The sequence below is a fragment of the Alosa pseudoharengus genome, unplaced genomic scaffold (genome assembly GCF_046254945.1).
Source record: "Alosa pseudoharengus isolate Yale_2024_CS ecotype anadromous, Long Island Sound unplaced genomic scaffold, YU_APseudo_1.1 YU_APseudo_1.1_scf_25, whole genome shotgun sequence".
Taxonomy (NCBI): domain Eukaryota; kingdom Metazoa; phylum Chordata; class Actinopteri; order Clupeiformes; family Clupeidae; genus Alosa; species Alosa pseudoharengus.
Window position 1 is genome coordinate 877711 of NW_027468696.1, and position 26024 is coordinate 903734.

The following is a 26024-nucleotide window of genomic DNA, read 5'->3' on the forward strand; positions in this document are numbered from 1 at the left end:
AACTTAAAAAAGGTGGGCAACCAGCTGCGAAAGGATTTTGAGTAAACTCAACTTAGGGCCAAACATATGTGCTAACTTGCTCTAACTTGTTAAAGGAACCGAATGTAAGAAAGATATATGACAGAATCCTACACGTGAGAACTTCATTTTTAAGACAATTGATTGGTCAGTGGGCGGTAGATTACACGATTTGAGCTATAACTAAGCACATAACTTCCTCCCGACCAGGTTTGGTTGACAGCATAAGATACCATGGTGATATAGCGACACTAAAACAGATCCAGTTTCGTGTCACAGCATACCCTGGCTTTGAGCGCCACATACCTCGCTAACCCACTAATCGAGATTCGTAGTATACCCCACTGATGCGCCACCTTCCACCTATCTACTAATCACAAAGCCAGTCAGAGGGGAGGGGAAGGGGATACACCGCTCTACAGTAATTTGAAAGTGATTGTAGTACCAGTTTTGGCCACAATCATACATATGGTTCCTTTAAATAAAGTAAAATCAACATAAAATACACATCTGCGTTAACTTAAAGGAGAACTTGGCAACTATTTCAACGTAATAAACCCGTTTAGAAATCATTTGGATGGTTAAATGACCTGTTCTGGTGAAAATGGTGACTTTCCCCGCTGCGCCTAGCGTCCCCAGGCGGAAAACCAACCTTGCAACATTGAGACTACCGTCCAGGAAAGACAAGTGAGAAACAAGAAACTCGTTTTAAATCGTGTTTCTTACCTTGTAACATTGACATAGTTCTGCCAAACTTATGCTAACCTTTCGCTAGCTTGTAAACAAATCCATGTGCTTTATCGTTACCTTTTCCCACAGTTTGAAATAGTCAGCACATATATTTGGACCTAAGTTGAGTTTACTTAAAATGCTTTCGCAACCAGTTTCTTTACATTTTTAAAATGGCTTGACTAAAGAATTTTTGCAGTGCATTTTCTTTCAATTATGACAGGTATGCAGTCCTGATTGTAAATATATAAACCAGTTTGCTTCACACATCACCAAGCAAGTAAGTGCCCATGTATGTATTTGTTATCCCCCATACCTTGCTGATTGACAATCACCGTCTTCTTCCATCTTCTTTTCAGTCTTGTATCAGTTCTCTGTCAGATGTAAAAAAAAAGCTTAGGGACAATTATTAAAGAATCAATTATTTAACTTAATAATAATAATATCTAACTAAATATCACTTATTTAAATGTTTACCATGTTCTGTAGATGTTTCTGATATGTAAATAGATATATTAGGAGTGAAATAAGCAATTAACACCAGGGCTACACTTACGAAAGGAAAATATATTCTGAGTGATTAATTACACCCGGGTGTTTTTAGTGGAATGGAGTCTTTTTTTAATTTACACCCAAACCTAAAAACAGGAAATGCATGCTAACGTATCCAACATGGCGGACCATCTTGAGAAACGGTAGGGGATAGTCTACCTAGGTCCTAAATCTAACAAGTTATAATTGTTACAAGCTTTCTGATGGAAGAGTGGTGTTTAATTTCCATAAACTTTGTTCAGTGAACGCATAAAACCGTCAGTTTGTAAGCGAAATTAAGAATTATGATTGTTTGATTTGTTTATCATTACCTAGCAACCAATGCCTATAGTCATTCAACTTTTCAGCAGTTTAAATGTATTTAGTAAGAGGCGTAGTAGTGTAGTGGAGAGATGATCAGGATATGACTCTGGGATCTATGGATCGAATCTCGGTGTGAGTGATATATTTTTTTTTCATTTTGGACTGGATATTTTGGACTGGATATTTGCATGCCAAATGTGAAAGTATGTATGAACAACTCTCTCTTTGCTTTGGTGACGTTACCTCGTAGCATATAAGAGTTTGTGCTTAATCAACCATATCTGGTCGCGTCTGCGTGAAAAATCTTTAGATCAGTGGAAAAATCCAAGATGAAACCTTTATTGCGTGACAGCTGAAGTGGGGCTTTCCAACAGGACTGCACATTCATACAAATAAAAAAAAATCATTAAATTAAATCAAATTGCATCATATTAACAGTCTATGGGCCTACTGATCTGTGTTTACCTGTGCACCCAATACTCTTGTTTTAATTACTCGCGAAACATAGGCTATGCCTAGCTTGGTCCTAACCAGACTCTCGTACATTCATTATGTACAGAGAGTCTGGCCACTTTCCATTGCCAAGCGTTAACTTCCTTGAAGGCGAGTACTCTGTTAAAGTTTAAAACTATTGGATCTGTCCAGAGCCACGGATCTGCCATAACCAATTGCTAACGTTTGGTCGTGATGCATGACACACAACCTCTACCAAAGCAGAGACTCTAATGAGGAGACAAAGCACTCAAAAAATCCTCCATAGAAATGCATGGGGCTAGTTTGTAACACCAATATGGCCGTTGTATACACATATCACACCCCTTCCTCGGCAAAACGTCGACATGTGAATACATTGAGCCAATCATGTGGTGTGTTGTGAAGACATTGTGCCAATCATGTGTTGTGAACTCGCAGCTGGAGCAAGATTGGTGTCGTGAAGCCTTGCTCACGTGCATTTCTGCCGAGGAGGATGCCCGATGAGTGTCCAAAAAGCGTTGCAATATGGCCGCCGAGTGGAGGGACTTGCCTAAAAGGGAAGTACTGAAGGGAAATGATAATTGAGCGGAAGTACGTAGGAGGGCGGAGCCAGGCTAGGCTATGCCACGCATGTCAGATGAAAGAGGAGACACAGATTTATCATTTGATACCAAGTACATCCTTTTGGTTTATAAAACAGACGGAGTGACAGCGAAATAATAACTTCATATTGCTCGACTTACCCCACGTTTTTGTGTGTTTTTGTGGCAAAGCATGTTCATAATCCAACACTATCGTGTTTCTCTATGGGAAAGCATGTTCATAATCCGGTTTTGAGATCCTAGCAAATTCTTGGATGGTATCCAATTCAATAAATATTTCTAAATAAAGTGTGAGTGAGAATGCCCTTAAAATACTCTAGGGTTCATAGGGTTAAACTGTTAAAAACGAAATTACTGTACAGCTGGTAAATACACACATTGACAGGGTACACGGGTGTAAATAGTATTGTTGATTATAGACACCCAGGTGTAAATAGTAATCTTGATTATAGACACCCGGGTGTAAATAGTAATGTTGATTATACAGTAGACACCCAGGTGTAAATATCATCATCTCTATTTACACCTGGGTGCAAATAATGGTTGCCAAATATATTTACCAAAATATTACTTGAAATATATTGTAATATATTGTCATCTATACATTTCCCAATGTATTATATATTGGCAATACATGGAGTAATATATTTATGATACATATATTATACAATATATTATGTAGTCATGCAATTAAGCAATAAGCCCTGAGAGGCCGTAAGTTACACTGCTCTAGTCTACAACAGCTACTGTAAGGGGCGTTTTTAGGCCAGCGTGCTAGTGGAAACCTGCTTAGCTGTTGTAGAATCAGTGTAAACTACGGACTTGTGTGGCTTATTGCTTCTCTAAAACTGTTACTATAAATACCTGACAAAGTTTCATAAAGTAAAGGCACAGCAACTAGAAATGTAATGATTTATTCATAGATAATCATTCTTCCACCAAGAAATATATTTCCTCTAACTGAATTGTTGGCAAGCAACGTCGAGACGCAGCTCCTTTTGTATCAAGTTATAGTAGCGCAGTAATATAGAACGAAATACGGTCAAGGTGTATGTTTATGCTGCATTTTACAACGGCATCGAACACGATTCAGCCAATCACAATCAAGGACCGGAAGTTCAGTTTTATAATATATTGTAATGTATTGGAAAATATACAAAAAACTGCTCACTTCGATATATTGCAATCATAGACTGTATATATAGAACTGGACAGTGTGGTGCATTCTGCAGTGTTCTGTGGAATTGAAGCCGCCGAAGCGACGCCATCTTGGAAAATTTGCAACCAATTTGAAGTGCGGCTGCGCAGCAGAAGTTGAAGCATGCGCAGTGAAGAGGAGTCGCGGTCAGGCACGCCCACTCAGTTGCCACTCAGCGAGTTAAACACGCCCCTTGTAAAGTGAAACCCGCCCCCTTCTCCTTTCCACAACGCAGGTCGACTCGGCGCCGAAGGCTAGCTGGCTGGATGAATTTTGCAGCAGTGAGTTAGCTAAACAGTACAAACAACAATCGGTTTGTTCTTATCTGGTAAGTGTTGCGTATTAACTGAAAAGTTTTTTTTTTGTCTATTGTTGTTCTTAAATACGTCTAAGAGAGCTTATTATGTTGATTATAGACTGTGACAATTTAGTATGGTGAATAATGAGCTAACAACAGAAATACGGACAGCGAATTACATGCTAACGTTAGCAGCTACAAGGCTAAGTTAGTCGTTGAAGTGAAGATTAGCACACAGCTCCCGTAACAGTCGATGCATGATATACTTGGTTTTATTAGTTGTTGCTGTTTTCAAATATCTCAATCTTAATGTATGCCATCTCAACATGGAGTAACCATTGACTGTACATGGGGATTAATAACACTAGACAGTCAGTACAGTATATGATGTGATAAAGCAACGGTATGATGTGAGATAAAGCAACGCAAGTTAACGTTAACGTAATGTGAAGCATGGACCTCATCAACCCGTCATGTTAATGTAACTACTAGCCAGTTTGCCAGCGTTGCATTTTTTCTAACGTTAACGACAGACACCTCTGTTAGAGCTACTTCTGTGATGGTAGGTCGGTAGCATAGACTGTAAAAAATAGATCGGTAGGTCGGTAGTTGTAGACCGCATAAGGGAATGATTGATGCATGAAACGCCTGCATTAAACACTACGCCAAGAACCAGTCACTTCCCAGGGATATCGGTGAACATTTGAGAAAGACCTTAGCTTGTCATCTAACGTCCATGATCAGTCATACTGATAACGTTATTTTTCAAGCTGACGCAAGTTAATAACATTCCCACCGCATATTTAAATGTGTAGTTAACATTAGGTAGGCTGTGAAGTTTATTGCACACATATATTTAATTAATTGGTATTACTAGTGGTGTTGAGTGCCTGATTAGATGCTTTGTAATGTTGTAAAATTGTCTGACTAACTTTATTGTAACTTTCCTTTTTGCAGGTAAGATGGCTGAATGTACTGGAGGTGGCGGCAAGGTGGTCTCCATGGTCTACATTAGTCTGCAAGCAAGGGAATGCCTACGTGAAGTGGTTTGGCTGAGGTGGCATGTCCTCCTCCTTTCTCCAAGTCCCCTGACATCCATCTCCCTGACATCACCCACCGTCACTGGATCAACCTGAAGCCCCTTATACATGGGACATGGCAAAGCACCACTACGTTCTGAAAACACATGACTTTCAATAACTTGCGTGGCACCAAGAAAGGTCTGCCGCTGCTCTGAACCTTCTGTTAATGTGACATCATTCATACTTGAGGCTGTTCACATCCCTTTGTTTCTATTTTCTTTATTGATGTCACCCAAACTTCAACTTTCCGTATGCCCCTGAACTCACACAAATTGTAAATTGCAATGTGCCATTTAACCAGTGGTGTAGTCTAGTTAGTTAGTTGCAGTGGTGGGTATACTGTGAGCAACCCCAAATGTTATTGAATACGTATCCTTGCCTATTTTAAATGGGTATACTGAGATGATGATGCTTTTTAAATGGGTTTACTGTGTAGTCCTGTGTATCACGTAGACTATACCATACCACGGTCATTTAACTGCCTTGGTATTTAAGTCAGAGGCCATTGCTTAGTATTTAACTGTAGCCTACACAAAGATGTAGACATTACAAGAATATTAATATCAGAATAATTATTGGTTGATACTAAATCAATATTGAATGTTTTTTTTTTATTTCTTTTGTGTGATATATCATTCACAATGTTGCAACATGACTGGTCTTCAATCAGCCAAAGAGGACACATCGTAACTCCTCTCCTAGTTACTCTCCATTGGCTCCCTACAGTAGCCAGAATTAAATTGAAATCTCTCACTTTGGCCTATAGGACACTGACTGGATCTGCTCCTTGTTATTTTAATTCAATGATCAAGATATACATCCCCAACCGCCCACTGCGGTCTTCTGATGAGCGTCTGTTGTGTCGACCAGTCTTAAACGCTAGGTCAAATTCAAGACTATTTTCCTCAGTGGTTCCATGTTGGTGGAATGAGTTGCCCAGTGCTCTTCGTTCTTGTGATAGTTTTTGGTCTTTTAAGCACTTCTTATACATTATGGTTTGTATGCAGTAGTACTGTTTTATTTTCATTATAGGCTGTTGATTAATTTGACATTGTTTATTATTGATATTCTCCTTAATGTAGTCTTACCATGTTATTGTTATTATATTATTGATTGAATGGGCATTATTATTTATTATTGCTTTCCCCCCTCATTTTCATTGTTTATTTCATTAGGCTATTGATTGATCCCTGTTTTAAGTATTATATTGTTTTGTATTTGTTAAGGGTAACCATAACCATCATCATAATGTGGTTTTTTTCTTATGCACTTGAAACAAAGAATAAAAATGTTTCTTTAAACGTAGTACCACTTTAAACACATCACACACTGAACAGCAAAGTAGCTTCCTGATTATGTGTAAAATGTTTACAGAGTATCCTGATGTAGTAGGTCCATGTTCTCATATTTTTACAGCTGATATGAAGGCTGCAATATTACATTTTTGATTTATAATGGAGCACCCTCTCTGACTAGCAAGCCTGTGGTAGAGGCATACGATTACAGACATATTGAGAGAGCCTATCAATGAGTTGTCACAGTTTTCAATTTAGACGTATTATTTTGAAATGATGTACGTCTACGGGAGGATTACACATCACTGGCAAGACCTGATCAAATCATACCAATGCAAAATGCTTCTCCAGCAGTGCAATCGCAGGTAACAACGATACCTTAACGCATTTTCAGATACCGCTGTTCTGAGCATACTAAGCATTTGTAACTTTGAATCCCTCCTCACGTTAAGCTATGGTCCAATAATGTGTTCACTAAAACACAAGTAACGTTATTTGTCAGGCTGATTCATAAATGGGCATACCGAGGTTGTCGACCTAGCAGGCTAAGTGGCGTTTATTGCCATTCGCAAAACTAAGCAAGAGTTAACGTTAATGAAACTTAACATCGCCTTATCCAGTGACAAGTGTATTCAAATGAAGTTGCAACGTTGATGGCGGCAATCACTGGTTACGTTAAACCATTTGAAACAAGTAGGACTGTAAATGATGGTGACTATGGCTAACGTCACTTCAATATAGCAGAGCCCTTTTACTTTACCTATCAACTGGCTAATGCTAGCATGATGTATGAGCTAATATACTTAGCATCTACGAAAGAACAGCACATATCTTTTTTCACAAAGAATCTGTCACAACTAACAACGATGTCTCTTACAAACAATTACACAATGTATGACTATCAATTTTGTATTTAGTCAGACTGTGATAAGATATAGCCTAATGATAATAACAGCAACACTTATTTAGGTTAGATTATGTGTCGAAATCAGGTGTCGTTAAAATAAGTGAGCGATGACGTGGTAGTGTCTGCAGCCTAGACGTTAAAACATAATGGACAAAGCGTCGTGTCTGCAGCCAGCCAGCTGTCAATCATAGGTGTAAACACGCCCTTTTTAGATTTGTTAATATAACATTAAAAAAAATAATTTCAGCGAGAAAAGAAAAATTGTGTGTATTGAAGCATCTTGAAAACTATTTTTTCGAATAAAAAGTTGTAGATACAAAAATAGTTTTAGGTGAGAAAAGTGACACGGAAAGTTGGCTACTTGGCCATTGAAATACATGGGGATGGGCGGAGTTACACATTGTACTGCAACCAGCCACCAGGGGGCTCTGGACTAGCGCTCGCATCACTCTTAACAGACGGCACACTGTCCAGTTCTATATATACAGTCTATGATTGCAATATATTGAACATGATTATACAACAGTTGGGTTCTATGGAAGTATTTATTTGTTTCTGATTGGCCGAGAGATGTTCCATGAGTTGGAATATCCCTGGACATTTCAACTGAGACTCTGCACAGCTAATAATAAATCACTCCGTGATACAATGCGATACAATGCTTTGACACAATGTAGCAATAAAAAATGAAATTTTTCATATCCCAACTCTCCACTATTTACAGAATAAAAGGGTTACTCCTTAGCAAACCACGAAACAGTGCTCCACCACATCTGTGGATTAATCCACACAGTCAACTCAGTGTAGGTAAGATAAACAAGGATGTTAGGCTAGGCTAATTGTTCTCAGCATTGCCAGCATTGTGTATAATATGATTGTCACTTGGAAACATAGTTAGCTAACCGCTGCTAACGTGCTAGTATTGTCCCTACGGTATCGTCAAGTCAGAAAAGCATGGTGCTGGGCACAATAATGTAACATTCACCATAAATGAATAAAGTTGAAGTGGTTCTGCAATATATTTCCGTTTTTTGCAGTACCATGTTCCTTACATCAGGGGTTCCCAAACTTTTCCATGACAAGGCCCCCCAAATACCACTAGGTTCTGGCCAAGGACCCCCTTGATGTGTTATTAAACCCATTGACAATACTATGGCAAATGTAAAAATACATTAAGCAAATCCTAATTATTATTTTAGCCACAAGCATTTGGGGCTTTCTGCTATATGAGAGTTATCACTCTACTATTATTCCCAGTTATTATCATGGGAAATATAATGTTCAGATGTAACAAATTATTATAATGGCATTGTTTAACAACCATTTTTCTTTCCAACTTGCTGAAGCCCCCCTGGCACCCCCTCGCGGCCCCCACTTTGAAAAGCACTGCCTTACATGACATGGCCCAGTGTCCTTGTAACATGCATGCAAGTCTATCTAGCACAGCTAATATTAAAGGTGAACTTGGCAACTATTTCAACATAATAAACCTGTTTAGAAATCATTTGGATGGTTAAATGACCACCATTGGGAAAGAAAATGCTTCACAAAGACTGTGAGGGAAGTTAACCAAGGAAATGAAGAGGATGAAAGCTTCTACCTCGGTGCAGTGACAGGCTTGGAATTTCACCATTCTGGGGGCAAGGCCACTTGGCCTTCAGTTGGGCATATTTGGTGGGGGGCACAAAGGCCACATGTCAGGGCACCAAGGCCAAAGTTAACTATACAGTAGTAGGCTATAAAAATGATCAAAGTTGTATTTAGCCTATTCACTGCAGTAGACCTGCATCACTGTATGAAACATTACAAAAACATGAAACATGACATATTACATAGAACTGTAAATCATCTGATCATCTAATAAAAAGATATCTAGCCTATAAAATGTATTTTATATTTGGCCTGCTATGAAATCATGTATTGAACAATTTAAATGTAGCTCAGCTTTAAGAAACTCAAATAGCCTAGATGCATGCTTAGCATTTTGTGATCATTAAGGCTACTTTCACAAACTCTTAGTCAGCTGTCCTCTGATTTACCAATATCTAGGCGATATTTGTAACATTTATTTTGTTTTTGGCCCGTTATGAAATCATGTGGAACAATTTAAACACATTGTAAAACTTAAAGCCCAAATTTGGAGACATCCATGCATGTCGAAATTTACTGGAAATTCAAAACTGGATTACTCTGGAACGGCTAACTGTACAGGGGACACCTTTGTGTTTGGTAAGGTCTGCTGTTTATTCTGATAAGTGGTTTGTCATGTGTTAAAAAAAGGGTTCGTGAAGTATTCAACCGAGATGAATGGGTAGGGAGATCATGGACGCAAAACCTTCAGTAGAATGTATGATTAAATTGAAGGCCCTATATTATTTAGGCCTACTTTTCTCGCGAACCGTTCAACACAGCAATTATCGGCTAACATTGTTTAAAAGCTGAGAAAAAGCTCTTTCATGTGATACTTGTGATGTCTGTGTGATGAATAGGCTACTTCGCGAGTAGTTCAACTGAGAAGAATGGGTGAATTTGGACGCACTTTCTCGCGCTGTCACTTTCTCCACTGCGTAAAAGACTAAATTAATTTGCGCTGTGAATGCTAAGATTATTTTGACAGGCCACAGGCTAAATAAAAATCGCTATTAGTAGGACACAAAGCAGAACATTGAAAGAAGGGGGCACCGTGGCCTGTAAACCTATGATTTTCAAAGGGGCTTCACGGCCAACGCAAGGGGCTACGACGGCCGTGAAATTCCTACCCTGGCAGTGAGTAAACAAAAACAAAGCAGTGCAGAGCAATGGACAGAGCAGATCCACATAGGGTACACGCCAGTGAGATTTATAATAGATACAGGGGCTGACGTCACTGTAATGAATGGAAACATTCAAGGCACTGAAACCAGAAAGAAAGCTGGAGCCACACCATGGCCCATTAGAGAGTCCAGGCGGAACATTGGACATTATGGGACAATTTACAGCTAGCACATTGCACAAACAGAGAAAGCACATTTTCAATATATATGTAGCTAGTAGCCTACAGTCAATAACTTACTGGGCAGAGACACAGCAGTGGAGATGGGGCTGGTGAAGCGAGTACAGCAAGTGAAGGCAGCAGCCGTACACCTGGGCACGATGAAGACCGACCCGGTGAAGATACAGTGGGCATCGCTTTCAAATGGCCACTTCAGTCGCGCATTACGAGGCGTGAAGCTGCGTGAAGCTTTAGTACCACTTTCAGCCACTGTGTCAAGTCAAGTCAAGTCAAGTCAAGTTTATTTATATAGCGCATTTCATACACAGAGGTCATTCAATGTGCTTTACATAAACAAAACCAAACAATAATAACAAATAAAAGCATAGAAGGGCAATATAGTCAAAGAATAGTTAAAAGGTAAAGATCATAATAAAAAGAAAACATAAAACAAGGTAAAATCATTTAAAAATAAAGAATAATTAGTAAGCAAAACAAAGGTAAAAGTAGTAAAAAAAAAAGTAATAAAAGACAAAGTAGAATAATTATCAAGGCAGATTCAGAATTTGTAACTCGGCACAGTTAGCAGAAAGCATCTGAGAACAGTTTGGTCTTAAGTCTAGATTTAAAACTGGCTACAGTTGGGGCCTTTTTGATGTCATCCGAAAGTTGGTTCCACAGCTGAGCCGCATAGCAGCTAAAAGCTGCTTCACCATGTTTAGTTCTAACTATAGGTTTTACTAGCAGGTTTTTCACCTGGGACCTGAGAGGACGAGAAGGTGTGTACTGCTGAAGCATGTCTGACAAGTATTTAGGTCCTGCTCCATTTACTGATTTATAAACAAGCAATAGTGCTTTAAAACCTGATCAGGAACGGCGTGCCGTCCACGGTACAGTTGCTCCCGATAGGGGCGCTACAACCTCCACTCATAAACTTCATTAAGATTTTTAAGCATGAAATCTTCAAAATATATGGTCATGCGACACAACAGTGGAAACCTTGGCCTCTTGTGATTCGATTAAGCCCACACTCAAAGCATAAGATGATTTAAAGCAGTTATACAACTGCAATAAAGTTGCTATTACACTGAAAAGAACGGCGCCGTCTATTGCAAGAATCGAGTGTGCCTACTTACCTCAGACGTTTTCTCTTTATCCGCATCGGTCACATTGTCTAACCATTTTTTTTTCATAACTCACCAAAAGTCCAAGGAAATGGAATATCCACGTCATTTTATCCAAAACTAGCTTTTTGCGTCACAATTTTGAAGTTTCTAGACCGAATTCCAACAGAAACAGCAAACAATATTTCACTTCCGGGTGTTTTCTCACGTCTCACGTACCTACACGAGATTTCCGACTCTGAAAGCACGTGTCTATGTTGTTCTCCGTTGTTCTCTGCGTGCGATTTTGACCACCTACGCTTTGATCGACAGTTTGCTTGGGCCAATTGCAATTCCATATTAGGATACCCCCACTACTTTTAGCCAATAAGGAGACGATTTAGACGACATATGACATGTGCCATCAGGTTAGGTTGTGCCCTGGTATAAATATCGCGTAGCACGTGGCCGCTTGCTGAAAAGTTTTTTGTGAGTTGCATTGCGCAGGCGCTAGTAGAGCGCGAACTTTGAATAGCGAGTTTTGTGACTTAGTTAGCGGCTAATTTTGAACTTGTTCAACTTTGCAAACTTTTGTAAACATGTTCGGGGGGAAGAACAGGTTTACAGCGGAGGAGGTAGTTCATTTATTGTCTGAAATGCCTGACCCTGACGAGTCGTCTTCCGAAAGCGATTGCTCGAACGTCATGTATTCTGAAGATGAGGAGGATTACCGCACAGACATACCTGTAGAAAAAAAATCATATAAAATCCATTTTTGAGTCTTTTGACTTCAAATTTTTTTCTGTAGTAAGCTGAGACATGTGGCTCTGGTCTTGTATTGTCTGTATCTCTGCTGTATCTCTGCTGTATGTGTTTACAGCAGTGTGTTTTAGTCAGTTTACAGATATTTGACTTGGACGGGGAAAAAAACTCCCTTCTAGCCTCTGTAACTCAGTGTCAGTAAGGCCTAGAATGACCCTGACACTTGTAAAAAACACTTTAGAGTGTTACCTTTCCAATGATATCAATCACATCCCTGAGTGTCAAAGTATATGGGAGCTGTTCCACTTTTAATTTGGGTATGCCGTTTAGACCAAAAAACGAGGAATTTCAGCCGTTCCAGTCAATTCTGTGACTTACTGGAAGCCAGTGCAAGGACTTAAGAATTGGAGTAATGTGGTCAGTTCTTTTAGTTTTTGTTAGAATCCTAGCTGCTGCATTTTGTATCACCTGAAGCTGTTTAATAGTCTTTTTAGGAAGGCCTGTGAACAGTCCATTGCAGTAATCAACCCTGCTGGAGATAAATGCATGAATGAGTTTTTCTAAGTCATATTTTGACATCAGCCCTCTGAGTTTGGCAATATTTTTGAGGTGGTAAAAAGCTGATTTAGTTATCGCTTTCATGTGGCTGTTGAAATTTAGATCACTGTCAATTAATACACCAAGATTTTTAACAGTATCCTTTGCCTTCAACCCTTTTGTGCCAAGGAGAGTGGCAACCCTAAGTCTTTCCTCATTTTTACCAAATATAATTACTTCAGTTTTTTCTTTGTTCAGCTGAAGAAAATTTTGAGACATCCAGGTGTTGATTTGTTCTATACACTGACACATAGATTCAAGAGGACCATAGTCGTTTGGTGATAGAGCTAAGTAAATTTGTGTGTCATCTGCATAGCTATGATATGAAATCAAATTATTTTGAATGATTTGTCCAAGTGGGAGCATATAGAGGTTGAATAATAGTGGCCCCAAGATTGACCCCTGGGGAACACCACAGGTCAAGGACGTTGGTGTTGAGGTACAGTTTCCGATGGCAACAAAGAAGCTCCTTTCTTGTAGATATGATTTTAGCCAGCTGATAACTATGCCTGTAAATCCAACCCAGTGTTCTAGTCTGTGTAGTAAAATATTGTGATCAACAGTGTCAAAAGCTGCACTAAGGTCCAGTAGCACTAGGACTGATGTTTTACCTGAATCTGTGTTTAGGCGTATGTCATTGGAAACTTTAATGAGAGCTGTTTCAGTGCTGTGATTTGCCCGAAAACCAGACTGAAAGTAATCAAAATACCCATTTGATGTTAGGAAGGTGGTTAATTGATTAAAGACTACTTTTTCAATAATTTTGCCAATAAAAGGTAGATTGGATATGGGCCTGTAATTGTTTAGCATGGAGGCATCCAGGTTATTCTTCTTGAGAAGTGGCTTTACAACAGCTGTTTTCAGTGACTTAGGAAAAGTGCCAGACAGCAGTGATACATTTACAATTTGAAGGACATCCGCCGCTATGAGGTGAAAAACAGTTTTGAAGAAATTGGTAGGCAGAGTGTCTAAGACACATGTGGAAGAGCTGAGATTCTGTACCGTTTTTTCAAGTGTTTCGTAGTCTATCAAGCTGAACTCTGACATCAAGTTTAGTTTCCCTCTGTTTGTTGCTGGAAGTTCAGGTTGTTGAATTTGTAATTGAGCAGATATGTTGAGTCTGATTTTGTCAATTTTACCTTTAAAAAAAGATGAAAACTCATTGCATTTATTAGTTGAGAGAAGTTCAGGCGCTAATTGTGAGGGGGGATTTGTTAACTTATCAACAGTTGAAAATAGAATACGAGTGTTATTTGAACTTCTATTGATAATGTTAGAAAAGAAAGACTGTCTTGCTTTGCATATTTCAGAGTTATATGTGCGGAGCATCTCTATGGATTTCATAGTGGATCTGAAGTTTGTATTTACGCCATTTTCTTTCAGTCTTCCTACACTCTCTTTTTAGAAGTTTAACTGCTGGATTTTGCCTCCATGGTGCTTTCTGTTTGTCCTTAACTTTCTTGAATTGTAATGGAGCAATGTCATCCATAATGTTTGCCATTTTTGCATTAAAGTGATCAAATAAGTCTTCAGAGTCTGACAGACTCTGACACAGACACAGAGTTGACTTGACAGTGAAAGTGCTTGCTCAAAGAGAGCACTTGTCTGATCATTTATGATTCTCCTTTTTACCATCATAGCTTTGTTTTGGGTGTGTGGGGACATAGACACATCAAAGAACACGCAGAAATGATCAGATAAGGCCAGGTCTTTAACAGCTGTAGAGACATCGAGACCCTTTGTGATAACAAGGTCGAGGGTATGGCCGAGAGAGTGTGTTGGCCCCTGTACATGCTGTGTTAGGGAGAAAGTATCGATTAGTGCAATGAATTCCTTAGCATAATTGTTTTCAGGATTATCCACATGCAAGTTTAGATCCCCTGATATAATAAGACAGTCAAACTCTATGCAAACAACTGATAGCAGTTCACCTAGCTCTTCAAGAAAAACTTTAGCTGAATGTTTTGGAGGCCTGTAAATTGTCAGTAATAAAATCTGAGGAGAAGACTTAATGCATGCACACAGATATTCAAATGAAGTAAAGTCACCGAATGACGACTGATTGCACTGAAAAGATGTCTTGAAAATTGTGGCTATCCCCCCACCTCTTTTATTTGCTCTGGTAGCACTCAAAAAACTGAAATTTGGGGGAGCTGATTCGATGAGAGTAGCAGCACTGTTTGCTTGATCTAACCATGTCTCAGTTAAAAGTAAAAAATCAAGGTTGTGTGTGCAAATTAGATCATAAATTAAGAATGATTTGTTTGAAAGAGATCTGATATTTAGGAGTGCTAGTTTTGCTGTAAGTGTTGGGGAAATATGATCCATGGGGGAAATCTGAGGTTGATGTGGTACGGGTAGGAGATTGGACTGGTTTACCCTATAAGCTCGATGCATTTGTGTTCTATTTCTTGTCAATACAGGAATAGAGAATGTCATGGGCTTACTGGGTCCCGGCATGTTCTCAAAACTACTGTCAGTACCATTTATATTGCAGGGACCCTGAGAATATCATGCAGTACAGTCATCATATAATTGTCCCCTGCTGCTGCCATCTGTATTTTCCACTGCACATTCCATGCTATATGCCGGCTGAGAAAATGAACTAAGAGGTTGCTGCTGCTTAAGAGATCCTTCTAAACGGGGAGGGGGAGGGCGAGGGGGTGGAGGTGCCCTTCGCTTCTTTGGTGCTAATGATCTTGGGCTAGTAAAACTCTGCATGGCTACTGGTAGCAGTCTCTCCATTCTTGCAGGGAACATCATGTGCTTGGGTGGGGATGGTGATGGGTATTCAGGGGATCCTGTGGAGTTTGAGTGGGTGGTGGGATGACGGGGTGGGGATGGTGAAGGGAGATTAGGGGGGTTTGTGTGGCCTGGGGAGTTTGATTGGGTGGGGACGTGATTGGGTGTGGGTGGTGATGGGAAATCAAGGAGGTTGGGGTTGAAAATTGATCCAGAGTCTCCATCTGCCTGCTGAGGTTCTGGGAAGTTTGTTGCAGATGCTCCGCTTTCAGCATGTATTCCAGTCGTGTATTCCATGTTGTTGTGTCTTTGTGGTGACAAGGAGACGACGGAGGTGGGGAGGGGTATTGGTACTGGTGTTACAACATGACCCTTCCTTTCTGATAGCCTCTCAGCAGCTTTGATAGGTGCTATCTCCTCATGCTCATCACATCCATTTGTTTGCTGAGATTCCAGGGAGTTTGACGCCAGTGATTGACTTTGAGTCATTTTAGCAGCACCCATCTTATCTTGTCCAGTGGACATGGCTTGGCATTGTTGAGCTGGTTGTTTATGTTTCTCCAAGGTCTGCATTTCAGTGGAGGCTAGCGGGTGGTTACCAGAGGGCCCCACAGCAGGGAGGGTTGGGCATATCTCTGTTTCAGCCTGTGCAGAGTGTTTTGGTTTAGCTGAGTTGTTGATGTCATCCGCTTGTTCCGTCTGTATGGCCACTGAGCGCTTATCAGAGGCTCGGCTCAAGGTTGGCAGAAAAAATGTTGGATGCAGGAGAGAGAGGTGATAGTATTCGGTTAAGATCTTGGCCCCAGTCCAACTCAGCTCTGTGCTATTTGGTCTGAAGTATTCCCTGCGATTCCAAAAAAGGTTAAAATTGTCAATAAAATTCATCCCAACTGAAAAGCATGTTTTTGCGAGCCAGGTGTTTAAACTGAATAGTCTGGAAAATACAAAGCTTCCCTCTGCTGGGAGTGGGCCACTGATGAAAATTTGTATTCCAAGCTCATATAGGGCTGAGAAAAGTTCCTTGAAATCTTCTTTGACATACAGCTGTTCTCTGTAGATGTCATTTGCTCCAACATGCACAATGATGCGCTTGATAGTTGCATATTTTGACACCAGTTCTGCAAGCTTGTTTTTTGTGTCAGACACTGAAGCATTTGGGAAACAACATACAATCATCCTTTCCCCATTTATATGTCTCACAGCAGAGTCGCCTAGAACGAGGGTTGTGGGATGAATAGGTGTCGAGTGCTGCTTCTTGTCTGTGCCCATCTTTCTATTGTTGTGGTTTGATTGCTGCCTGCTTTGGGTCTGTTCCCTGGGAAATTCCTCTCTCACGTCCCGGAGGCATTCAAATCTGTTCCATAGTGTTAGGGGCTGTGGGCTTCCCTTAGGACCACAAGCCCTGTAGTAGTTTGTGCGTCGCTCTGCCACTGTACATCGCTCTGTCAGTAGCCTGCCTGTCTCCCCTTCTGAAAAAGCAGGAGGCTAGGCTACCTTTAAACGTAATTGTTACCGAGAGGAATCCCAGCCTACGAATTCAATAACAAAATAAATCGTAATTAAACATTACCTCGATTAAGACTACTTGGGTATGGCTTAAGGCTTGACTACACGGTGGTAGCGAAAATCGAAATCTGCTTTTTGATAGCCTACCGGTGCCGCTCCACAAAACGAAAAAATATCTTAATTTGCTGTCTATAATATTGTCAGTGTTGGGGGTAACGCAACTACGCAAATCAAAACAGTGTCTTAATTTGCCCTACTTCTTGACTGCAATGTAGTGAATTGACTGCTTGTCATTTTTATTTTTCTGTACAATAAACAAATACATCTGCTTTATGCCGCAGAATTACATTCATATTTGGCTGACTGCAGACGCGCCACTTCCCTCCCCATATTCCAAGATTAAGATAGTAGCCTATACAAAAAGCACTTCATACTATCATAAAAAATCGTTAAAACGAATAGCTATTTGCAATTTGACAAAACACTGGTCCTCATTTTGCGAATGCGAGGACGATATGCCTGTTGCATTTAGTTAGATGTCCGAGTCACGCATGTTTGAAAACCACTGGCTCGTAATCACAATAATTATGATCGCCGCGCAGGTGTTGTAATCGTAGGTATCTGTGACCTAACATAGTCAAAACTGCACGAAATTGGAAGTGTAGGATCATTATGACACCCTCTGTATGCACGCCAAGTTTCGTGGAATTCTGTTCATGGGGGGCCACACAATAAATTAATTTATGTTACTATACACCAACTGGCCTGTAGGTGGCCGGAGACAGTTTTCTGTGAATATCTCGAGAACCGTAGGGCCTAGGAGGTCCACCTTTTTTTGTATGTTGGTCTTAAGGGGGCATGTCAATCTATCCCATTACCACTTATTTCATGTATAGCGCCACCTAGTTAAAAATTAAAAAGCAAAACATTAGGTGTTTTCATCACAATATCTCTGGCTGACATGGTCAAAACTGCACGAAATTGAAAGTGTAGGATCATTATGACACCCTCCGAATGCATGCCAAGTTTCGTGGACTTTTGTTCATGAGGGGCCTTACAATAAAATTATTTATGTGTACATTTAGTGACGTACACCAACAAGGATTCCCGGGACACTGAAAGACCGGGGTACACGAAACTTGGTGGGCATGTAACCCCACATGGATAGCATGGAACCATCGCTTTTTGTTTTGATCTGTAGCCCCCCCGCTGGACTGGACCCCCCAAAAGGAGGGTAGGGCAGACACAGTTTTCTGTGAATATCTTTATGAAACTGTAGGGCCTAGGATGACAAATTTTTTGCGTATGTTTGCCTCCAGGGGTCATGTAAACCCATAGTTTAACACACGACAGTTGGATAGCCTACTTCATCATGTCCCCATGCCTACATTTTTGTGAGTAGCATAGAGATCGTTAAAAACAATAAAGTATGGCTCTCCGTTTGGGACATCGAAAACGTATATTTTTAATACCGTCGAAGATGCTGACTTGCAAAAGCCTCGGGATAACACGTTATCTCCACTATCATCAGTCATGCCCCTTGATCAAAGTGGGGAATGAAATAAAAGTTTGAGAACCACTGGCTTAACAAGCTACCTGCAGTCCAGAACACAGAATCTGTTGCAATATTCTGATGATCGGCGAGATATCGGCAAATGTTTGTTTTCCAAAGTAAGAATTTCACTTCACCATGCACCTTCGGCAATGAATAGCTCATTACACTTGTTACTGTTAAACGTAGGCCTACCTGGTATCATTACAAACATTATTCTGTGTCCTAAAACTGGCATATTTTATGGCATTGTGTCATGTAAGTTTGTTGCAAAATCTAGAGAAATGTGTGAGGTGGTCAGCGGGGGACAATTGAGACACACATTGGATTGTGTTATTACTTGAACATTCCACACTATCCACAGCTGTGGTAGGCCTATCAGGGGCAGGAGGATTACTGTTAGCGCAGGCTTTATATAAAATTCTTCAACAGAAGGCCTCGAATGTTGTCTTGTTTGTGGAGCGCTTTGCTTCGCTTCTGTAATCTCGGCTTCATTGAAAATGAGGGCTTCCCTCAATGACCCTCCGAGAATAAATAAAGGTTGAATGAATGAATGATTGAATGAATGCAGGCTTGCCCAAAATAAAGGCATGTGGTTTGCGCAGCCTACAGTAAATAACATACCCGCCAGAATGTGCGTTATGATGCTTTTTTACGAGCAAGATGTTTTTGGTACCCTACGCACACTGCATGTTCTTAAATAACAATGATCATCAGTAATATTCGACCATTAATTTGGGTAAATGGGCAAGCGTGACCACCTTGATTGGCTGATTGGAACGCGGGCATGATTCCAAACACCTCCCTTACGATGATGAGTGACAGGTGACAGGTCTCAGAATGCGTGCGCTACACAAGGACGGAAGATGATGAATAACTGGGGCCGTAGGCTACTCACAAAGGCTTTTATCTTACTACTAGGAGTAGGTTACTCCTAAATCGCACTTAAAGATTTTAGCTTGGAGTTTTCTCTTAAAAGTTATTCACAAAGCCTTTCAGACAACTCCTAAACTAGGAGTGAGTCTTCGTGGGTATAGATGACGTCATTACTCATGCACGAGCTTGACTGAAGTGACCACCTTGATTGGCTGACGATTGTAACGCGGGAATTCCAAACACCTCTCTTCCGATGATGAGTGACAGGTGACAGGTCGGAGAATGCGTGCGCTACACAAGTAGTGCGAAGGACGGAAGATGATTAATAACTGAATAAAAAGGCCTAGCCTAAATGAATAAAGAGTAAGGCAAAACAAATAGCCTAGTAGCCTAATGAAACAGGCCTATGGATTGATGCAGTAGCCCAACTTTGCAACATTATTAAATTAATCTGTCACCATAGGCTACGTTTGCAAAGAGGAGAACATTTTAATTTGATTCACAATGAAACGTTACATTTCATTTACATGTTAACAATGAGTAGTTGGGGGCCAAGCAGCGAAGCTGCGAGGACCTCATTGTGTTCCTACGTTTTCCTATTATTATTATATGCAATGGGAGTCTATGGCAGCCCATAGAACCGTATGGTAAAAAGTTGGGAAATTTGGCACACTGATTGGGGACGGTCCCATGATTCATGTCACCAAGTTTCATGTCGGCAACTCGAACCCTCTAGCGCCACCAACAGGCCAAAGTTGGACGTGCGTTCATGCACGTAACTTTTGACCTGTTGGTCCGATTTTCAAAAGTCAGGTATTGTTGGAATCCTTGGACCAAGCCGAGTTCAACGCACCCTATGACGTCATTTTCAGCCATGATGGATTTTCCGCCATTTTGGATTTCATCAAAAACACTTAAAATGTATCAGGGGTCACATACTTTCTCTGATTCCCACCAAATTTGACACAGATCATCTTCAGACCAAGCCTCACAAAAGTGTCTTCGGAAGTATTACCGTTCGCCCGTAAAAGCCAATCAAAATTTGCGGCAAAGCCACCAAACAGGAAGTGAGCTCATATCTCAGCAACCCTTGCATGTATCAAAACCACCTTGACTCATGACCCCATCAGGAGGACCCTCAAGAAATTTGGTGACCTTTGACCTCTAGGGGGCGCTGTAATTCACAAACATGCCTTTTGGCCTGTAGCTGCTGCTGTGCTTAGAATTAAATTGTACTAGTGGTGTCTGGTAATACTGTGAAAGGTCCTTAGGTCAACTGAGGGCAACTTGTCACATCAATATAATTTATTCGGCCGCCATATTTGATTTGATCGATCAAAAACACCAACAATTTCGCACAGGTCACAAATTTCATCTGATCTTCACCAAAATTGGCACAGACCATCTTCAGACCATGCCTTGTCACTTCATTTATTTCTGTAACAATTGATAGAAGCGTTCGCCCGTCACATCCAATCGAAATTTGTGGCGAAGCCGCCAAACAGGAAGTGAGCTCATATCTCAGCAATCGTTGCATGTATCAAAACCAAACTTGGTACATGGACTCATGACCCCATCAGGTGAATGCCGAAGAAATTTTGTGACCTTTGACCTCTAGGGTCACTGCAATTAGCAAAAATGCATTTTGCCTTGTAACTTTTGACGTGCTAGACGCATAGACTGTAAAAAATATGGACAAAGTGTCTGTGACGTCACCCATAGATTTTCTGAAGAACGGTTATGAAGCCGTTTATGGGGGGTATGGGCGGCGCCATCTTGGAAAACCTTGGGAAATCCTAACCCCACCTACCTCCTAGCCAATCCATATATGGTTAAAAGGGCGGGGCTTTGTATGAGACTGAGCAAGCCGGTGAACCCGCCTCGTTAGGCCTACAAGATGGACTGGCACAGACGTTGCTGTAACATTGCTGGTAAGTTTGATCTGCTAACGTGAAGTTCATGTATGTTTCTTAATGCCATGTTCAGGCACTTTTTAATGTTGTATGCTGAAAGGTTATATTCGGGTGAACGGTTGAAAAGTTGAGAATGAAGAGTTGAGTTTGCAGATTCTAGCTTCTAGGTAAAATAAACTAACGTTAGCTATCCCTTCCTTGCTGAAGTTACGGTCAAATAACATAGAGTAATTTAGCGTTACAGGTTCACCAACTCACGTAGAGTAACTTACTTAGCAGTTTACAGGTTCAGCAACTCATACTGACAAAAATTTATCTTTACCTTTATTGTTTTGTAATTAACGTTATCCATCTCATATCCTCAGTGGCAGCCAACATTGTAACGTTAATTAATTTACGATAACATCAGCCAGCTCGCTGTATTCTGTCAACGTATGGTGTGAATTGATAGCTAACAAAATCGTAGGGTATTAGTTAACTTGTACATCATTCATTATTTTTGATTAACTCTTAATATCACGTTTTGAAATCGCTATATTGCTCTAAAGTTGTCAGTGGTAGTTTGGTCTAAGATGACATTGAAATTTCTCATCGGTGGCCATTTCACGATCCAGCGTTCATGTTCGGTTAGCTTGCCTTATTTCCCCTTGTCAGGCTATTATCAAAACGTTAAATCCAGTTACAGTGTCCGGTGTTTGGCATAACAATGCCAATATTAGTGTACTTTGTCAATGAAGACCCATTTCAAATCGCACAATAGTACTAGGCTACAGCATTGTATAACAACTGTACTTTTGTTGATTACAACAAGTGGTGTTGGTTTGCATTATTGTATTATATTGTAAGTAGGTATGACTAATAAAATGTTTACCTTTCTGTTTTGGCAGTTCACCATGGGGAGGAGGCGGCAAGAATGTCCATGCTCTTAACCTGGAACTAGAGGTCCAGGTGAAGTGGTTTGGCTGGGGTGTGGTGATATTGAACCCATTGAGACTATACAGTACATTTCACTTTATGTCTATTGATGAATGTTACACCTACCCTTTACTTATGCCAAACCCATTTCTGTTCTTTAAATATCAGAAAGCAAACTTACTGTTGATGGCACTGAACTTGAACTTGTTAATGTTTATGGAACTTTTCTAAACTGTGAATTACATTAAAACTCATGCCAGTATTTAGTTTTGTTAGTTTTGCTTATCTTCAACTGTCTATTGTACAGTGGAGTTTTGTTATATGTTTATACTTATATTTACCATTTCTGCTGTAAGTGCATGTTGTGTGTGATGTCTGTATGCTACTGAGACCTTGAATTTCCCCTTGGAGATCAATAAAGTATCTATCTATATCTATCTATCTTTCTATCTATCTATCTATCTATCAAACCAATTTGCCTGTGCTCTCAAAAACATTTATACAAATCTGTCAGCTTGTCAGTAGGTTGAATTGAAGACCCAGATGCAGAAGTAAAGGTGATTTTTTTACTTGTATATCTTGAGCATTACAGGTAACCACTGAATTTGTGAAACTAAAATAACAAAAACTAATATGTACTAAGCTAGTACATAGTCAATATATATTAGATCACTTTAAAGACTGACAGATGCAAATGCTGTAAATAAAGGTAATCAAGGGGTCTGCTGGTGAACAAAGTCAGAAGCTGCCACTGCTCAATGACTTGTGCCCCATCTGGTAGGATTTCAAAATGTTCCAGATCTGAAAACAGAAAAACTGGTATATGTCACATCCTTGAACTTACTGCAAACTATGAACAAGTGCTCACAAATTAAGCTAAAAAATACTCCCAATATGTATAATGAACAAACTCACAGAACACTTAGCTGAATGGGGACAGGACAGGCGTATTCAACTATTTGCACATGTCCTGTTTATGCAGGCAATAAGCAAAACCAAATTTGGTGTATTCAAAGTTCAACCATTTCTTGTATTTTAATGTTTTCAGTGGAACAGTGTAAGCTCATATCTACACCCCATTGAGGTAGTTATTAACAGTTAGGCCAAGATCCAGTCAAACAATAGCCAGTCACTGATGCCATATTCATATTAATTATCCAATCTGTATCCAACCAAAACCTGCTGATTTAAAGGCTACTTTCCATGTGTGACTTATCAAAAGAGGTCATGATAATTATTGCACAGATGTGCCCCGGACTGCTCACAATAAAAGGCCACTCTAAATGTCTGAAATGCATTCATGTTTGTTCAATGTGCTAACCATGTCTGGAATAGACAGCTAGGCCTATTGAATCCAGTAGGTTGCTCCATTGAAATGTATGAAAAATGTCAAAGTACCACGGAATCAGTACTGAAGTGATGCTTCTGAGTCGACTGCACAGACGAGAAGTGAAGTTAGGAGTCCAGAGCCCTCTCCAGCACCCAGCCTGTCTGGATCACCTACAGGGAAACTTTGCATAGACAAGAAGTGTTGTTTCAAATTTGTGTTTAACAAATAAACGGCATCAAAACGTTATCGCTCGTTATCAGCTCCATGTTCAACGTATATTCAATGGTTCATAGTGGTTCACAATTTTACCTCCACTAACGTTAGCTAATGCTTCGGCTGAAGTTATCATCTGAACGAACGCTTTTCTATCTTAAATGTGACAACCCAAAGACTATATAAATTGACAACGGACTAAGCATTCACACAGAGAGTATTTACAAAAAGTTTTTTGACGAGAACACATGCTTTGTTACCCCAGTATGTTTGTGAACTAACGTTAACGTGCTTAACGTTACAGCTGTCTGATCATTGACTCAAACACCTGGCTAGTATGGCAAACGTTAAGCTAACTCACAACGGGAGCACAATCGGTTTTCACTAACGTTAACTTTATTCAAGTTAACTAAATGTATGTGTGTGCTTCAGCCATTCGGTCATCATTTTCGACATAAACTTATTTGAAATGATTTGACGCTAACGTAGTGCCCACTAACATGGATGTTATAATGCTAACATCTACGTGAAATAGTAGTGGAATGTCACTTACCTGAAAAACTGGAGCGAAGTCTTCTTAAAAGTGTCGGTTAGTAGGCTTCAGTTAATAGCAACCCATTTTATGTCAGATATTTGAATAAACATTTTCAGAAAGGATGTGGTGTGTAGGATCACAGCCAAGACAAGAGTTTCCTCCACTCAGCTAGTGACGTCGTCTGCTGCCTCGACACCAGCCGTCAATCAAGTTGACCACGCCCTTAATTATTCATACATTTAATATCTAAATGCGATCTAAACGAACGAGTTAGAAAAAAATTCACCCCCCTCACAGTTGTCAGGCACTCGGGAACTACCAACAAATACAACTAGAAAAGCATTTCCTGAAGGAAATATAGTGCATGAAAATGCAAAAATATGATGAGTTCATATGGTTAAATTATTTGCTTGGTAGATAAGGTTTAATACAGTTGGAATGACTAAACAGTTAAATAGGTTGATAATTGAAATGGTTAAATTATTTAGGCAGATAGTTGATGATAACTAACAGTTGGAATGGCTCCAATGTTTGCTAGTAGTTATGCTAACTATGTTAACAAAGATAATAATGTTAACCAAGTTACTATGCTAACTAGCATGCTAACAATGTTAAAATGTTAACTATGCTAACCATATGACTTAACTAATAAAAATGATTAGCTAGGTTAGCTAAGTCACATGGTTAGCATGCTAGCATGTTAGCATGCTAATTAGCATAGTTATCATAACTAATAAAAATGATTAGCTAGGTTAGCTATGATAACTATGCTAATTAGCATGCTAACATGCTAGCATGCTAACCATGTGACTTAGCTAACTTAGCTAATCATTTTTAACAGTTTTGCAAAAAATGCTAATTAGCATGCTAACATGCTAGCATGCTAACTATGCTAACCATGTGACTTAGCTAACTTAGCTAATCATTTTTAGCAGTTTTGCAAAAAATGCTAACTAGCATGCTAACATGCTAGTATGCTAACATGCTAACTATGTTAACCATGCTAACTAGCTACAGTGGGTAGGAGTCATAGTTGATGACAAGTAACAGTTACAATGGCTGAACAGTTAAAAAGTTCAATAGTTTAAAGGGTTAAATTGTTTAACAGTGAAATGTTGTAGTGAGGACTTTTATTTTGAAACAGTTTTTGGCAGAGGAAGCAGTTGAACAGGATGTGTAGTCTTAATAGGGCCAGTTTGTATGCATAAGCCTGAGACTGGCAGTTGATGCAGCTGGCCCGAACACCTGCCATAGGATTCTAATTGCTTAACGGCAGTCTTAATAGAGCCATATTGTATGCTTAAAGCCTGAGACAGAGTATATAGTTTAAAAGTTAAATGTAGATAGTGTAATGGATGTTGATAGACAGAAAGTTGAATGGATGTTGATAGGCAGATTGTTTAATGGATGTTGATGGATAGTTTAATGGGTGGATGAGTGAATGGTTTGAAGAGGATGAATGGCTAGAAAGTTGGAGGAAATGTGTCTTATATCCTTGTAGAATGGAGAGACAGAGAGAGTTGGTCTAGTTCAGTAGAAAGCAGTTGATAC

The 26024-nt window shown here is 39.9% G+C and overlaps 1 protein-coding gene and 1 long non-coding RNA gene across 2 annotated transcripts in view; both read right to left on the reverse strand.

Moving 5' to 3' along the window:
* The window catches only part of LOC143099188 (NACHT, LRR and PYD domains-containing protein 3-like), a 120957-nt gene that overhangs the window by 66821 nt on the left and 28112 nt on the right, over positions 1-26024 (reverse strand). Inside the window, exon 2 of the mRNA XM_076262253.1 lies at positions 1064-1121. Within this exon, the coding sequence (XP_076118368.1) occupies positions 1064-1095 (32 nt within the window). The 5' untranslated portion in view covers positions 1096-1121. The remainder of the gene's footprint in view (positions 1-1063; positions 1122-26024) is intronic.
* LOC143099159 (uncharacterized) lies at positions 22948-25099 on the reverse strand. The gene is made up of 2 exons (XR_012981415.1): positions 23794-25099; positions 22948-23196 (listed from the first exon to the last, which is right to left on the reverse strand). It is a non-coding gene; the product is annotated as an uncharacterized LOC143099159 (long non-coding RNA).